Below are 17,004 nucleotides of genomic sequence, written 5' to 3'. Positions count from 1 at the left end.
CACTCACATTCACACCTATGGACAATTTAGAGTTATCAATTAACCTAGTCCCCTATCATGTCTTGCATGCATGTCTTTGGACTGTGGGAGGAAGCCGGAGTGCCCGGAGAGAACACACGCTGACACGGGGAGAACATGCAAACTCCGCACAGAAGGGCTCCCACGCCCGGGATCGAACCGGCAACCCTCTTGCTGTGAGGTGAGAGTGCTAACCACCACACCACCATGCCGCCCCTTCAAACAATATTTCCATGTTCATTTTCCAGTGACACTCAGATCTGCTGTCCATTCCAATAGATGGATATTTTTGAGTAAAAGCTATAAATCTTAAATGCCATTTTTAACACGTTTAAATAATTTAACATATCATCTTTACTTAAAACACAGTTTAAGCACAAATTATATACTTTAACAATATGAATTATAGACTGAAATGGACCTTGCACTTCCTCCCCGCTTCACAGTCGGCCATGCTTGTTTAAAAAAGGGGGCATTGCTGTACTGCAGTCCACTTTAAATGATGTGCAACACTGATTGGTTTATAGACATTACATCAGTGCCCCAGGAATAAGTCCTAATACTCGTAAATTAGTGAGTGTTTTAGCACTCCAGGTTCCCTCATCTCAAAGTCAGTGGGCTTCTGGTTAGATGTCTGAAATAAGGTCTGTGGTTAACACAAACTTGAGAGATGTTCAGATTTGATCTACAACATAAAATACAACTACTTACTACTACTACTTAAATACTGCTGGGCACCTTAATTAGCTGATTTATATTTTGTGATAGCCTAGGGGATCTGCTTAGCAACCACGGTAGTTACCCGCGTCAGATGTAATGAAATTCAATATTGGCTTTTTTGAGTATGTTGTTTATTCTTTCACATTACAATGCACAAAGGAAATAAATGGAGGAGCTGCTTACAGCTGGAAAATGTTTTAATAAAAGCCAATGGTGAAACAAATACAAAAAAAGTATTTGATCTTGGGGGGAATGACTTTGATGTTTGTTGAAGTCTGTCAAGTTTCATTGGCAGTAGGTTTCTAAGCTGCAATGACATCACACATTTTGTATCATTTCTTGTTAGTAGGCTTTAACATGTATCAAGCAAGTATGTTGATGTTCTTGTATACTACCTGCAAAAACAGCATACTATGACAAGTGTGCAGTACATCCTGCATTGATAACGTATGAATTTCGCATATAGTGTCTGTTTCGGCATAAGTACAGGTCACATGATGCCATTTTAATTTTATAGTGATAGCGTGATTTAAAGACAATCTTTTTAACATGACCTAAGGCAAGTATATAAATATAAATAAAAATAAATATATATAAATTGTTTTAAACATCCTGCAACAGGTCCAGTGTGTCTGGTGAGGTTGCAGAACTGAAACTTCTAACATGTGCCAAGCATGCAGGAGAAATGGTGGCCAGTGGGACAAGGCAAAAAGGTAAATGGCCCTATCTAGATCCAGTGTTTAATTTGTCCATTCTGAGCTGCTGTAGAACAACACAGTGGACATCATTATTATTAACTCACATGATTATTAACTAATGAAAACCTGGCTATCATTATACACCATTTCTACCAAGTCCCTAAATCCTGCACACTGGACCTTTCATCGTCTCTTTAAGGTTCACATTTGTATTAATTTTATGGAGAAATCATTGAAATCAATTGTGCAGCACTGGTTACAGCTTTATTTACTCAACATGTTTTACTTCACCAAATGCAACTCATTGTCAATAGAACAGAAGCAATTCAGTGCAGATAACAAAGCTGTAAAAGAATTAGCTGATAAGCTGTGTTTACATATCTGCCATTGATGTCGCACAACGGGGTCTCTTGCACAGGTTCAATAAAACATCAAATTTTAATTTAAGATAACACCCAGCTTTTGGTTGAATCCTTCACACAAAATCTGACCACTACCTCTTTTCTTGTCCCAGGAATGCATAAGAGAAAACATTATTCATTAAGTAAAACACCATAAAATCAAGTGCAGATTTGAACATAATTTATTGCCAAAGAAAAGATAATTTAGTTATTTTAGCCACATTTCTATTTTCATTTCTTTAGAGTTTTCAAATAATAAAAAACATTTAACTAATTCAGCTCACACAAAACTATAGCTGTTAATATTCTTTAAGCTTTTCTTAATATATGCTTGTTACATTGGCAAGTTCTTTTGCCATCTAAATTAAAGGCACACGTAAACATATCTTTGCAACTATTACATAGATGCATACTCCTGTACGTGGTGTAAACATTTCATCTCCTTTTAAGTATATAGATATATTGCATATTCACCATCACTGGAAGAGGAAAAGGAAAGAGGAAGAGAAGCAAAATATTCTCAGTAATCTTTGGTTAGTGTAGCCTTTAAGCATTTTTCCTAAATGCTGAATTTAGTGTTTAATATCTTGAGTATTATTCTTTCCAGGAGAGAAAGTAGAGCTTTCCCGATCCGTCACCACAAACCAGTTTGTTGGGTTCTTCAGGGTTCACCTCCAAATGCAGAACAGGACCTCCACACACAAACATTCCCACCTGGAGGAAAAGAGAGATAAAGAGCAGAAGATAACTGTTTTACAATTGAATAGGCACTTTACAATCATTTGAAAATTAAGGTGAAGGAATAAATTCAATTAGTCAATATGCTGCATAAAAACAGAGGAGATCTTTCAGAGGTCCCTTATTCCCTTTCTTGCAAAGAACGTGATGAGATGTTCTCATCCAACTATCCACCAGAGAGCAAGTAAGTGGATTTCCTAAAGTGTTGTTCTCTGTTCACTGTCATACCTGTTTCTTGGTGTCTCTGTCCCACAGTTTCACTGTCCTGTCGTAGGAGGCTGAGATGATGGTGCTGTCAGTGAGTTTCAGCACAGTGATCCTGTCACTGTGAGCCTGAGGATAAAACAACAACATCATTAAAAACAATACAAAGTGAAGCCCTGGCTCAAAGCAACAGTCAGTTATCTCTGATGTTTGCCTTTATTTTATTTTCCAAAATCCACAGCTGCTGGGTATTGGCAGACAGAAGCCTTTTTTGCTCTTGCAGTTACCTAAGATTTAAATTTGGAGCACTTTTACAGCTGAAAGTGTGCTATGACAATTTGTCAAATAGGAGAACGCTATTTAACAATTCTGAGTATTCATTAATGATCTTTTGAACAAAAATGCCAAACCTCTGGTGGTTCCAGCTTCTCAGATGTGAAGATGTGTGGCTTTTCTTTGTTGTCTGTTATTGTTATTTCAATATCTTTGAGGTTTGGACTGTTGATTGGACAAAACAAGCCAAGGCTCTTGGAAATTGTGATGGGGATTTTTTTAACTTTTAACTAAATCATAATGATGATCAGTGATCAGTGTTGTAGCAGTTGTTGAATGTAGTTGCAATACCGCACAAACTGTAAATATAGTTTTTGCTTTCAAGCATTTTTTTTTGCTCAATGTATATGTTGTTGGGATCGCTGGACTCCAAAAATGATATGCTCATTTGTGTGACTTAAATTGGATGTATAGGGAAATATAAACAAGAATTCTCTGTAACTTCAGCCCACTCAATATGGCAATTTAAGTCTTTTCTCTGCAGAAGAAGAGATAGCCAAATGAACTCTGCTTCCCACAATCCTCAATTTTTTTTTTTTTTTAAAGATTATTTTTATGGGCTTTTTGCCTTTATTGACAGGACAGAGAGTGAAACGGGGAGACAGAGAGAGAGTGGGGACTGACATGCAGCAAAGGGCCGCAAGCCGGACTCGAACCTGCGGCCGCTGCAGCGAGGCGATGCCTCTGTACATGGGGCGCTGGCACTATCCACTACGCTACCGACGCCCCAATCCTCAATTTTTTTACACCTAGGTGTGAAACCCTGCCTATGGAGGCAGGCTTCAATCATCATTGGTCACTGTGGCATGTGACCCTCCCTCCTGTGGCTCTCTGACCTCCACTTGTTGCTCACAGCAGATAAACCAGACTTTTCCTTTCAAAGCAGAGGACGCTAGAGCCTGAATTATATTTTGGGTGGTTGGGGATGCACCGCTAACCTAAAGTAAACAAGTTTAACACCAGCAGCTATGTGCCAACCTCTTCTATGCAGACTCCTAATACCTTTATCTTTACTACTGATATGGTAATTTTTGTTATTTTATTTTAAATGATTATTCGGTATTCAAAATTGATGGTTTAGTCCAAGATAATTAATTGGCAATCATTTTCCTTTTTCCATTCATGTTATTTAGTGTACTAAAGAGTTATCTTTTTTTTAAATTATTAATAAATATTTCTTTTTTCTTTTCTTTTCTTTTAAAGATTTTTTTTGGGCGTTTTGCCTTTAATGGACAGGACAGTGTGAGAAATGGGGGAGAGAGCGAGTGGGGGGACGACACGCAGCAGAGGGTTGCAAGCCGGAGACAAACTCACCTCTATGCATGGGGCGCCGGCACTATCCACTACGCTACCGACACCCCATTAATAAATATATCTAATAGCCATTTTAATTCATTAACCTACGAGTTTTCAACAACATTATATAAACATATACGCTTTATTTCTTGTGTTCTGCTTCTAAGTGTCTCGACTCTTACAGGTTTCCTGCTGCTCCATGAGGAAACCTCTGGAGGCTGGCTGTACCACATGTTGCCGTCCACGTCTCCACACACGACAAACTCTGAAAGAATGTACAACACATTGGATAATCACACAATCAACAAACAAATAAACAGCTGGCATGCAGGTTAACAGAAATATGCTGTAAGTAAAAGTTTTAATTGTAACAGCTGCAGTGGAAAGAGTATTAATACTAGATATTAGTACCTTTGTCCACAGTTCCAGCAGTTATCAGGCTCCCCTTCTTCTTCTCCTCTTCGTCGGTCTCTAGGCTCATTTGGCTGAAAGCTGAATTAAAACTGTTTTTGGATCCCATGGCAAACTGAGAAAAGAGAGGACAGAGGCATCAGTCAACATTTACAATGAATACAATATGTCACATTACAACTGAGGTTTGACTTCATCTGTAATGGAAATGTGGGATCTGCTTAGACAGACGAAAAGGAATCATTCTTTGCCAGGTGGTATCATTTAACTAGCAACAATATATTTTCTTTTTATGAAACCATAGCCCAAAAACAAACATTTTTTAAGTGTTCTTAGAATGCTGTTAATATTATTTAGAGATGAGTTGGGCAAAACTCACAACAAAGCCAAGTTTGACTTCTTTGTCTTGTTCGCCCACCAGCCACATGCTTTTCTCGTCGTTGCGGACCATCCCCAAAATTCGGACACATTGGCTCCAACTGCAGTTAATGACAAACACAAAAAAACCCTTTAAGGTTGGCTTTTATTTGGGGCTTGTATAAGAAGTAAAACCCAACAGCACCATTTCTAGAACAAAGCTGAACTATGTGTAAATAGAAGCTGCAGATATCAAAACTCAAAAATGTAATTTAGAAACATGTATTAACAGGCTGTGGTCCTGTAAATATTCAGAATAAGGATTCTGACCCAGGAAACAGGGATCCTGTGAGGTTTTGTTTAATTAAGGTCCATATAAAGTGCGTAACTTCTACAGGTCCGTAAATGTCCGTTTCACCCAAGCCACTGCTAGAGGAGATGACACAATGCTGATTAAGCCGATCGGCTCCTCTAACATCTTGTGGTATTTTTCAATATATATCATTTTTAGTATGCGTGTCGACCGGCGACATTCCCGTGCGCCAGCACGGGAAATGCTTCCTCACAACAAGAAGGGAGGGGGAGGACGAGCGGAGAGCGTCACAGCAAGAAGTAGAGCGCAGGTAGAAAGTGAAAGTAACATGGCGGAGAAGCGGCCGAGACACGGTTCAGAAGTGGATCCTACCACAAAGATAAAGCCTGGACGTTCGGCTGAAAGTCTATTAGCAAAGAAGGAAAGTGACCGACGGAGAATGCAAACATGGATTTGTATTGGCATCGCTTTTCCTCGGTGGAGAGCCCTGAAGGAAGAAATTGGGCTGAGGGCAGACACGGATGTTGCCTTGCTGCTGTTGGATAAGTAAGTGACTTGGTTTATAATTATATTATGAGTAGTATGTGTTGCTGTTACATGTACTGGACCTAGTACTTCATTATTTTCTTGGAAATGGTGCTATGAACGTAATGTAATGTTAGCAGCCTGGTGTTCGCCACGTTGTGTAGCATTGTGTACACGGTGTGAAGCGAGTGTTACTCTGTGTACACGGTGTGTGGCGACTGGCCAGTGTTACTCTGTGTACACGGTATGTGGCGACTGGCGAGTGTTACTCTGTGTACATGGTGTGTGGCGAGTGTTACTCTGTGTACATGGAAGTGCCGCCGGGTTATTAGTTGTAATAACGCATTATCCGCTGGGAGGCGACAGAAGTTACGCACTATAGCTTTAATGACAAACAAACTGGAGCAACAAATAAGGGCAAATGTAATTAGGATGCTTTTTCAAAAGTGACAAATATCAGCAGATTAGATTTCAAAAAGGCATACAAAAACATAATCAGCAATATTCTAAACAGTTTCCAACACTTTCTGATCACATAAATAGATAAATAGATTTGCCTTAATTAACATTTTCTCTGTCTCAATTCAACAAAGAAAAAAAAATCAAAACTAAAATTCACAAACTTTTGGGAAGAAGTGAGTTTTCTCTTAAATTCAAAAACCTAACAATCAGCCAACTTTGACAACAATTCGTTAAAACAATCCTGAAAAAATGTGGACAAAGTCGTTAGTAAATACTGTACAGTATGCAGTGGTACCTGGTGATGGAGTAGTTCCAGTTGTTCTCCTCATCTTTTGTTACATCAAATATTGTTCCAATGTCTGACACACCCATCAGGACAGAGCAGTAGATGAGGCGGACCACTGGGTTTTCCACAGTGTACGTGGTTACCTTCACCAGGCTGGGAGCAACGGAAACACAGGACAGAGCAGCAGCTGGTTAGTTTGTATTTACCTTAATTTTGATCACACATATTCTGAATCTCGACACAGTTCACAAACTGTAGTAAAAAAAAACAAACAAAAAAAACATAAAAACTCCTCCTTCGGAGGGAGTTAGGTCATGAGAATTAATGCGTCTTTTGGTACTTTGAGCTCTTTGAGTTTTCGTCCTTTTTCCTGAAGAAGGGTGGAGTTCAAGTCAAAGGTTTCCAACTAGAACTCAGCTAACCCCTCCACATACTTCATGTCGTCAGCCCAGCTACCAGCGGGACTTTGACCATGAACTCATCACTGTCAGACTCAGATGAAGCCGCAGGATACAGTATCTTTGTAGTGTGCGACTGCTTTGCAGTTATTTACCTTGCAGTGCTGTGTTGGTGATTCCACACCAGCTTCCACACATCAACAGCAGGCTTCGTGTAGCTGACAGCAAACTGACCGTCAGGCATGGAGCAGATTGCTGTGATGGTGCTATCTGAAGCCTGACACACACAAAGAGACACACCCTGTGATGAACACAGACACAAAAAATTTTTCCGGTATACATCCCTTTTTTCTCGTGCATGTCTTCACCTGCTTGTGGCCGACCACAGTGTGATGCTGCCATACTTCCAGCAAACCGGATTCGTAACCAGCAAGAAGCAAATCACCTCTCTGGGAGAAGCACAGAGCCGTGACTGGGCCTCTCAGACTGGGAGAACTCTCTGAAAAGACAGAAAACAGTTTTCAACATAAAGGTCGCAAATCACATATTCGATACAGTACATCACATTGCGACCATGATCCCACCTGCAGGTAAACAGGTTATCTTCCTCACTGAGCAATGTCAGGTGACTACTGTTACTGGTGATATCTACAGAAGAGAATGATTTCACATTATGTGGGTGACCTGGAATTGATTATTGGATGATTGAGGTTGTGAATAAACTATGACAGGATCGTCCAGACGTAAAGAGTAGACACTGAAGCAATTGCAACCATCTACAGTACACCATCTACACTTGTAAAAGTTTTAAATGACATTCATCTGAGCAGTGATGCATCAAAGATTTCAGTTCTGGTATTACTGGACCTCAGTGCTGCATTCGACACAGTTGACCATAACATACTGCTCGACAGACTAGAAAAGTTTGTGGGACTTTCTGGCACTGTGCTAAATTGGTTTAAATCTTATTTACAAGACAGGGATTTCTTTGTGTCACTTGGCAATTATGAATCTGTGCGAACAAAGATTACATGTGGACTTCCTCAAGGGTCCATTCTTGGGCCTCTTCTGTTCAACATCTATATGCTCCCTCTTGCTCAGATTATGGAATATCATAACATCTCCTACCATACTTATGCAGATGACACACAACTTTACATAACAGTGTCACCAGATGACTACAGTCCCCTATATCTACTAAATAAGTGCACTGACGAAATCAATACGTGGATGTGCCAGAATTTTCTACAGCTAAACACAGAAAAAACTGAGATAGTTGTTTTTGGCCCCCAATAACAAAGATCAATAGTCAGTGCTCACCTTGACGCCATGACACTAAAACCTACAAATCAAGCCAGAAATCTTGGTGTAGTTCTGGACTCAGACCTAAATTTCAATAGTTACATTCAGACAATTACTAAATCAGCCTACTACCACCTTAAAAACATAGCAAGAATAAAAGAATTTCTGTCTAACAAGACACAGAAAAACTTGTTCATGCTTTCATTTTCAGCAGGCTGGACTATTGTAACGGTGTCTTCACAGGCCTGAGTAAAAAAATCAATCAGACAACTGCAGCTCGTCCAGAACGCTGCTGCCAGAGTTCTCACCAACACCAAGAGAGTGGAGCACATTACACCAGTGCTTAAATCACTGCACTGACTTCCTGTGTGTCAAAGGATAGACTTTAAAATCTTGTTACTTGTCTATAAAGCACTAAATGGTCTCGGGCCTAAATACATCTCTGATATACTTGTACGTTATGAAGCATCTCCTCAGATCATCTGGAACAGGTTTACTCAGTGTTCCCAGGATCAAAACCAAACAAGGTGAAGCAGCCTTTACTTTCTATGCTCCCTGCCTGTGGAACAAACTTCCAGAATATCTGAGGTCGGCTGAAACTGTCAACTCATTTAAATCAGGGCTTAAAACATTACTATTTACTGCAGCTTACCAGTGAACTAGATATGTAACTTATTGTTAGGATAATCTGTAGCTATTGTTTTTATATTTGTCTGCTTTTGCTTTATGTTTGCTTTTTAAATGCATTTTCTGCACTGTTTTTCTTGCTTTTAGCTTTTGTTTTTAATGATCTATTGTTCCTTTAATGTTTTATCTTAACGTATTTCACTTGTAAAGCACATTGAATTGCCTTGTGTATGTATGGTGCTATATAAATAAAATTGCCTTGCCTTGTCTTGCCTTACAGTGACAGAGAGGAAGGGTTTCTCTCAATTAAGCCCCTTTCACATGCGCATTCTATACCTGAAATGTTCAGGAACATTTCCTGCATGGGTAAGCGCCAATCCTCCACCTTAAGACCAAGTTACATTTTAAGAAAAATTCGGGTTAGCCCCGGAGTGAGTACCGACTCCGGTCCTGGGGACAAAAATTCAATGTCTCCTCTGTGCTCTCCGACCACAGATCCGAATATTTTGTCCTTAATTATGATGATCAAGATCTCAATAATGAACAAAATATTTTCATTATTTTTATAATTTATAAAATAGCAGTGTTGCCTGTATGGCACAGGGAATAAAGGACTTCTTGTAAATGTTACAACTGGTTCTTGAGACTCTACATTGATGCCCAGATGGGAGCAGCTCAAACTCTGAGTGTAATGGATGTGAGGCATCTGCAATTATATGCTTGGCCTTCCTGCGCACAGCGCTGTCATATATATTGCTGAGTTGTTTCTGTGACTTGCCAATCACTTTTCCTGCAATGCTGACAACCTTGGAAAGCTTGTTTTTGCTCTTTGCACTCAAGTTGCCGTACCTTGCTGTAATGTTAAATGATAAAATGCTTTCAACCAGGCGTTGGTATGCTATTTCAAGTATGTGTTGGCTAACACCAAAGCTCTTCAGCTTCCTGATTAAAAACAGGTGCTGACTGTCTCTCTCTCTTACACAGCACTTCTGTTTTTGTTAACACGGTACATATATATGTCCATATATCCGAATAATCTTGTTTTGGAGTAATGCAATTCATGAATGCACACTGACAGAGTTTCTCACCGTGAACCATTTTCTTTCTTAATGGAACTATATAAATAGCAAAGTATTAAGTATTACCTGTTGTCCACGTCCAGCATCGCAATGAGCAGTCTTCAGAAACAGTGAGGAATTGTGGGAGTCCTTCTTTGCAAACAGCTTCACATATTGTACCGCTGTGACCCTGGAAGGTGCCAAAGTGCTCCACCTGCATGATACAGAAGGTGAGAGAGGAGAGGAGACAAAAACATATAATTAAGTGGCAGTGTCCACTCTTTTACTAAGAACCCTGAAGAAGACATTTTTGCTCTGCAGCGAGACTAGAACTGAAGATGAAACTAAATCAAAGAAAATGTGTGCAAAAAAACTAAAAAGCATTAACAGGACAAAATGACATACCAGTACATTAATATGACAGAAATATTTTACTAAAAAAACACTTTAAAACCACTTTCCCATTTTACTTTGATTCACCGACCTGTAATGGCTTCCAGAGCTGCACTGTGCCATCATCAGACGCAGTGGAAACAGTCATTTCCTCTGGGTTGTTTTCTTTGCTCTTGTCTTAAAACCAAAGCAATAAAATAAATAAGAATCATTCTTTTGTACAATATGATCTAAAGAAGGAGAGACAAGTGAATGTGTGTGTGCACTCATTTCCCGGGACATTTACCTGTAATTGGTAGGAGTGAGCAGTGGTGTATACGTTGCTTATGTGCAGCAATGTGGCAGATTTCTGTGTTTGTTTCCCAGCTCCAAACATGCAGCCCTCCCTCTGCACAGCCGGCTATCACATATTGTCCCTGCACACAGAAACACAGAGTTAACACGAAATTCCCCTAATGAGGCTGAAGGTTTACTTCATGTAAGTCTCAAAAGACAAAACAAAGACAGACCTGCAGTTAAATTTCAACACTTTACACAAACTATGGAGCTCATTTTCTCCACTGCAATTAAATACATAAAGATTTTTTAGGGGAAAAGGAAAAAACATCCTCCTCATGAGCTGCTCACCAGACAGCAGACAGATGTAAGAGGATTCCTCCAGGAGATTTCTTTGAGACACTGGCCTGCCTGCAGATCCCATAAACAAAGTCTCCCGTCGTTTGAAGAGCTTATCTGGAACAGGAAAGGGAGGCTGATGAAGAAGTTTACATAAGCACAATAATACTGCTGTGAATAAATATGAATACTGTGTAGGGGTAATATTATCGATGCAAAACACTGATACATATCAGTATTTTTAGGAAACATCCTTATTTTGAAATTCCCATTGCACATCTGTGTCACCATTTCTGTCCAAGCACACCTCATTCCTAAATATTCAAAATGTGCTAGTGGCCTAGTGTCAGACAACAGCAAACAGCCAAGAAAGACGATGCAGACATTTACTGATATTGTTAAATCAAAAACATATAGTGGCAGACTTTCTGAGATCAGCATATATTGTATCATTGTCCAAAGAATCAATATATTATCATTTCATGACAAAATTTACTTTACACAGCTAATACTGTAGTAATATGACTCTCTCAGGTAATAGCTCTACTCAAGGGCAAACCTGTAACCCTGGTTAGTTACATTTAATTGATGTAATGGAGATTTACCACACAGTCTGAAGTCCAAACACAGCCGGTGATCCAGTCTCTGTGAGAGAGAAGGAGCGACTTGGAGAGAGCAGGAGGAGACGAGCTCACATCCCACACCATCAGGGCCTGAAACAAAGTAACCTGTCAGTCCTGCATTATACTGACCAATCCTTCCCTAATTTATATTAATATTGATGGTAGGCTAAATAACAGAAATACCACTGTAGGCTTATCTAGCAAAGGAACATCATTACATTGTTCCAAAAATCATAAAAATCCAACATTACCATGAAGCTGTGCTGCTTAATGATTTGCAACATTGCCAACAATGACCTGATACAATTAGTGATATCAAACAGAGAGCTACCACGAATGTTGACTCATATCATCCAACCCTTTAACCACCATAACAAAACCCTGCACAAGCACATTGTACCTGATCTTTTCCACCGGACAGCAGCTGTCCACCATCAGGGCTGAAAGCCAGACAGGTGACTCCTCCTCTGTGGCCCCTCAGCATTGCAGGGGGCTCTTCAGTGGGGTAGCGGTCAGCGGCCACATCGCTCAACAACCACAGAACAATGGTGAAGTCATCTAATTCAAAGGGGAATGAAGAGGGGTCAGTAATTGAGCAGTTATTAGTAGAAAGAGTGATGCTTTAAGAAAAGAAGAAGGCAAAAGCACCTACTAACTGGAAACAGATTACTGTAGCAGAAACTACCACAGAAGCTGTTTTGAGTACTTTAGCGGGTGCTTGTCTGTCTGTCTGTCTGTCCGTAGACAGATTTTGTCAACGTATTAGCATTACAATTGCTATTAAGGCCAACTTCAAAGATAGGTGTGATCAAAGCAAGGATGCTGAAAGTAGGGGCGATAGAGGAATCAGCTTCACAGCTGGTGTGATCCCATTGCAAAGTGGCCAGTAGTTTCATTTTACTATCAGCAACACTTACCCGAAGCTGTAGCCAAGTATGTGGAGTTTTGTGCTAATGCCAGGACAACGCCTGTCTGCACACCAAACAGTCCACACCATTCCAGGCCTCCCAAAAGTCCCTTCTCTTCTTCTTTTCTCTTCCAGACCCTCAAACGTTTGTCACTTCCTGCTGACAACAGCAGCTCCTCTGCATCCGAAACGACCCACAGCAAACACAGTACGGACACATCAAGACTTCCGGAGTCCCAAATACTCTCATCTACAATTAAAATAAAAATAGTTATGGTCTGTTTGTTTTCCAGATCTACTTTGTGATTTTTTTTTAAATGCAGGGTGTTGGGGGGAGTGTTAGGAAAGAAATAAAGGACTACAAAGTATATTATTGATATATGTCCATCCATTTTCTGTAACCACTTATCCTGTTAAGGGTTGCAGGGCAGGTAGAGCCTATTCCAGCTGAAATTGGGCGAGAGGCGGGGTACACCTTGGATAGGTCGCTAGACAAGGCCAACACATAGAGACAGACAGCCATTCACACTCACATTCACACCTATGAACAATTTAAAATGACCAGTTAACACAACGTGCATGTCTTTGGACTTATAGACAACACTGGAAAACCCACAGAAAACCCACGCATAGGGAAAACATTCACTCCACACGGTAGGGCCAAAGCCGGCTGGTGTGTGCGAATCCGGAACCCTCTTCCTGTGAGGCAACAGTGCTAACCACTGTTCCACTGTTAATGTATGTGCATGCTTTATGTCTTTGTTATTCAATACGATATTCATCGATATTTTATGTCTTTGTCTTTCTGTCAATCCTTTGTATTCTTTGGTGACAGGCAATACTTTTTTTCTTTTGGCAAGCAAGGAAGAAAGTAAAGTTTCTTTTTAAAGCACCCTTAAGGAAAAGATATCACAAAGTATTTCACAATAAAAGGTACAATAACACAGAAAATACAGACACAAAATAAATGTAAGAAACGAAAGTAAAAAAAATATATATATATACATATACATATATATATACATATATACACACACACACACACACACACACACACATATATATACATATACATATATACATATATATACACACACACATACATACACATATATATATATATATATATATATGAAAAGGAGGAAAACTACAAAGCTAGACAAAGACAAAGACTTATTTGTAAGGTCGTATGATTCTCACTGCACGTCATCTGCATATCTGTGTTTGTCCTGTCAGATTGGTGTCTTCCAGTGATTCTATCTAGTAAATTATTTTCTTTACATTCCTGGTATATAAACACACCTGAGTCAAGACTGAAAAGTTTGATGCCGTCACCATGGTATCCCACAGCAGCATAGTCTCCATTAATAGCCACACACAGAGCAGCAGGCTCAGACGTTACAGACTTCAGTTTCTTAGGAGGAGGCTCCTGCTCGCACTAGGGAGAGAACATTATATGCTTTATATCACTGAAAAATAAAAAATAAAAAAGCAATTCCTTTCTTTTTCATCAACTGTTTATAAATTACACCCTAACAGTTCACTTGCACAGATTATGGCATGAAAGACAGGCAACAGTAAGGTTAAGAAGATAAATAAGGAGCTTACTTTATCACTTTTTAAAGCAGTGACTGAACGTCCAAGTCCTCCTGACCAGAGCTGGAGCTGTTTTACAGAAGGACAGGAAGACACACAGTAAAAAAAAAAAAAAAAAAAAGAAGGCTATTTATTTCAAAGTGAGTGACAATGTTTTGATCTGAGCCTTAAAGCTCTTTTTTTCTGACTGTTCTGAAGAAATAAACATGTGGAAAAGTTCCAAATTCTCATTTGTTTGTAGTTTGTTTTGGTTAAATAGTGATTTAGTCAGCAAAGTAGAGAAGTAATTCTACATTACAATCCTGCCACTCAGGCCTGCAGAGTTAAATCAATTCCTCTGATCCAGGTTCAGTATATAGATGCAGCGATGCCTCACCATGTGATCAGAGCCGGCACTCAGCAGCATGCTGCCTTCATCCAGGAAGGTGAGAGCCTCTGTGGCTCCGCCATGAGCCTGGAAACATCCCACACAGGTAGAGTTGGGCACTGACCACACTCTGACCTCTCCAGACACGGAGCCGGAGCAGAGCATGGAGGAGGAGGGAGAGAAGGAGAGACTACGCACTGAACGCTGGTGACCAGACAGAGACTGAGGGAACAGACAGAGAAATTATGGTTATAGTTAAAAAAAATAGAAAGTGCATCATCCACCCACAACATTTTAGTTTAATCTGGGCACAGTTAATACTCTTCCTTTTTCACTCCCATTTTCTGTATGCCTCTACAGTGCATGTTTAAATAATGGCATGTAAGTCATGCACGTATCAACATAATATTACACTGAGAAGATGAATAGACTATACAATCAGATATAATTCTGGAGGCGATTTTAAAAGATTACTCCACTGTTTTGCCATTGCACTCCTATAATATTAACATAAAGACTGTGGAAAGTATAAAAAAAAAAAAGAAAAAAGAAAAAGGTCCAGAGTTTTTGTGTCTTTTTATTAAGCTGTTTATCTTACATTCTAAACCTGGCACCCACATTACCCACAAAGCACCACTGACAGGTCTGTTGGAGATTCAAGTGCATTATGCTGATAGGGGCTACTGTTGCCTCAAGACACTAGCCTGCAGCAGGAATGAGGAGTTTGCTACAGAGGTCTTTCTAACTCTACACCCCAAGATTTGTTCATTCTTAAATTTGTAGTCTTCAGACACAACCAATGCTGAACCAAGTGGCATCACTTGAGACAAGCATCAGATTTTATGGAGCTCCCTCTGGAGCCACAGAATGCTTTATAGTGGTTTTCATATATCAAGCAGTACTCCCAAAGACGTGTAAAATCAATGGAGTTTCCCTTTAAAGTGTTAATCCTAAAGTTTTATTATCTTTCGTTACAGTTTCAGAATCATTGCTTTTAAATTTTAAGTACTGAGCATTTAACTGACTTTAGCTACCTGTATGACTATTCTGATAACTCACCGTTAGCATTTTATTCTGGACCCAGTTCCACACAATTACGTTCCCATTCCAGCAACCAGCAGCAAGCAGGTGACCCTCAGGTTCAAAGGTCACACAGTTCAAAGGGCTGGAGCTTTGCAGGGCCGCTACCTCATTACCTTTAGTTGAGGACCACACCTTAAAAGCAGAAAAACATTCAGTACAATAAAGGATGGATAGTGTTTACTGGTTAAGTGATGCGTACAATTTAATAAACATTGACAGCATAATTTGATAGCAGTAGTTAAAGAGTTCAGTTAAAGATGTCCAGCTACCCTTTAGCTGCAACAAAGTGTTTTCTAGTCTTTCCGTAACACATATAATATAAAAAATAAAAAACAGAATAAAGAAACACAAACACTAGAAAACAAAGAACTGACTTTGCAAACAAAAGTTAAATGTGATTTGTTTGAGACTAACTTTCAACATGAAATCCAGAGACACAGTTGCCAGGTGCTTCCTGTCTGCAGTGATATCACTTGCTGTTATCACATTAGTGTGGCCCTCAATCAGAGCAGTCCTACAAGCAGAAGAAACACCAGTCAGTGAATTCAAGCATTATTAGCTGGTATTATTCAACAGGATTAGGATATTCATACAGTCTGAAATTCTCCTCTCACCTGCAGCCATTCCCAATGTCCCAGATTTCTATTCGTCCATCATAGGAGGTGGTGGCAAGACGTCCATCCTTTAGAAAGACACAGCTCGAGATGCCGTCACAGCTGCTCACAAGCGACTTCACTTCCTGTTCACAGCCAGGAGATAGAGTTCATATTAGACATTTTTCTAGTTTTTTCCCCAGCATGTGTGACAACTGAACATTATTTTCTCTCAGTTATAATAAGTGTGTTTATATGTAAAAAATCACTTTCTGCAGGAATGTATTTATGAAACCTGATTTCTATGAACGGGTGAAAAGGATGAGAAAAAACAAAATTTTTAGCTTGATTTCTCCTGGAGACGAGCTTTTACTCTGGTATTTACATATGTGCATGTACACACAACTTATGAAAGACAAGTAAATCATCACTGTGACAGCAAAACACCAGCAAAGACAGAGAAATCAGTTTGGGTTGGGGAGAAATCCGATTCCTGATCTGCTGCGTGTATGAGTTTTTTAGTAACCAGAGTACTACAGTGCATAAGTGTTGTCGGTTATTATATGCAACCTGATTTCTTATGTGCTTGTAAATGTTCTCAATGTGAACTGAAAATAAATAATGCATAGACATTTGAGCCCTATGATTTGCCAGGATTGCTAGGCTTAATAGAAACCATG

At 39.6% G+C, this 17,004-nt stretch overlaps 1 protein-coding gene across 3 annotated transcripts in view; it reads right to left on the bottom strand.

Annotated features, from left to right (window-relative positions):
• Positions 1-2,001: 2,001 nt before the first annotated feature.
• The window catches only part of tep1 (telomerase-associated protein 1), a 36,632-nt gene continuing 21,629 nt past the window's right edge, over positions 2,002-17,004 (bottom strand). For all 3 annotated transcript variants that reach the window (XM_049597617.1, XM_049597616.1, XM_049597618.1), the window contains exons 36-56: positions 16,346-16,470; positions 16,146-16,245; positions 15,708-15,863; positions 14,658-14,870; positions 14,294-14,350; positions 13,988-14,123; positions 12,696-12,935; positions 12,179-12,336; positions 11,761-11,868; positions 11,168-11,272; positions 10,827-10,956; positions 10,632-10,717; positions 10,235-10,361; positions 7,529-7,659; positions 7,316-7,437; positions 6,772-6,915; positions 5,199-5,298; positions 4,820-4,934; positions 4,591-4,673; positions 2,804-2,908; positions 2,002-2,551 (exon numbers count right to left, since the gene is read on the bottom strand). In XM_049597617.1, the coding sequence (XP_049453574.1) occupies positions 2,432-2,551; positions 2,804-2,908; positions 4,591-4,673; positions 4,820-4,934; positions 5,199-5,298; positions 6,772-6,915; positions 7,316-7,437; positions 7,529-7,659; positions 10,235-10,361; positions 10,632-10,717; positions 10,827-10,956; positions 11,168-11,272; positions 11,761-11,868; positions 12,179-12,336; positions 12,696-12,935; positions 13,988-14,123; positions 14,294-14,350; positions 14,658-14,870; positions 15,708-15,863; positions 16,146-16,245; positions 16,346-16,470 (2,661 nt within the window). In that variant the 3' untranslated portion in view covers positions 2,002-2,431. The remainder of the gene's footprint in view (positions 2,552-2,803; positions 2,909-4,590; positions 4,674-4,819; positions 4,935-5,198; positions 5,299-6,771; positions 6,916-7,315; positions 7,438-7,528; positions 7,660-10,234; positions 10,362-10,631; positions 10,718-10,826; positions 10,957-11,167; positions 11,273-11,760; positions 11,869-12,178; positions 12,337-12,695; positions 12,936-13,987; positions 14,124-14,293; positions 14,351-14,657; positions 14,871-15,707; positions 15,864-16,145; positions 16,246-16,345; positions 16,471-17,004) is intronic.

Source organism: Epinephelus fuscoguttatus, linkage group LG15 (genome assembly GCF_011397635.1).
Source record: "Epinephelus fuscoguttatus linkage group LG15, E.fuscoguttatus.final_Chr_v1".
Lineage (NCBI taxonomy): Eukaryota > Metazoa > Chordata > Actinopteri > Perciformes > Serranidae > Epinephelus > Epinephelus fuscoguttatus.
This window is presented reverse-complemented; position numbering and strand designations above follow the sequence as displayed.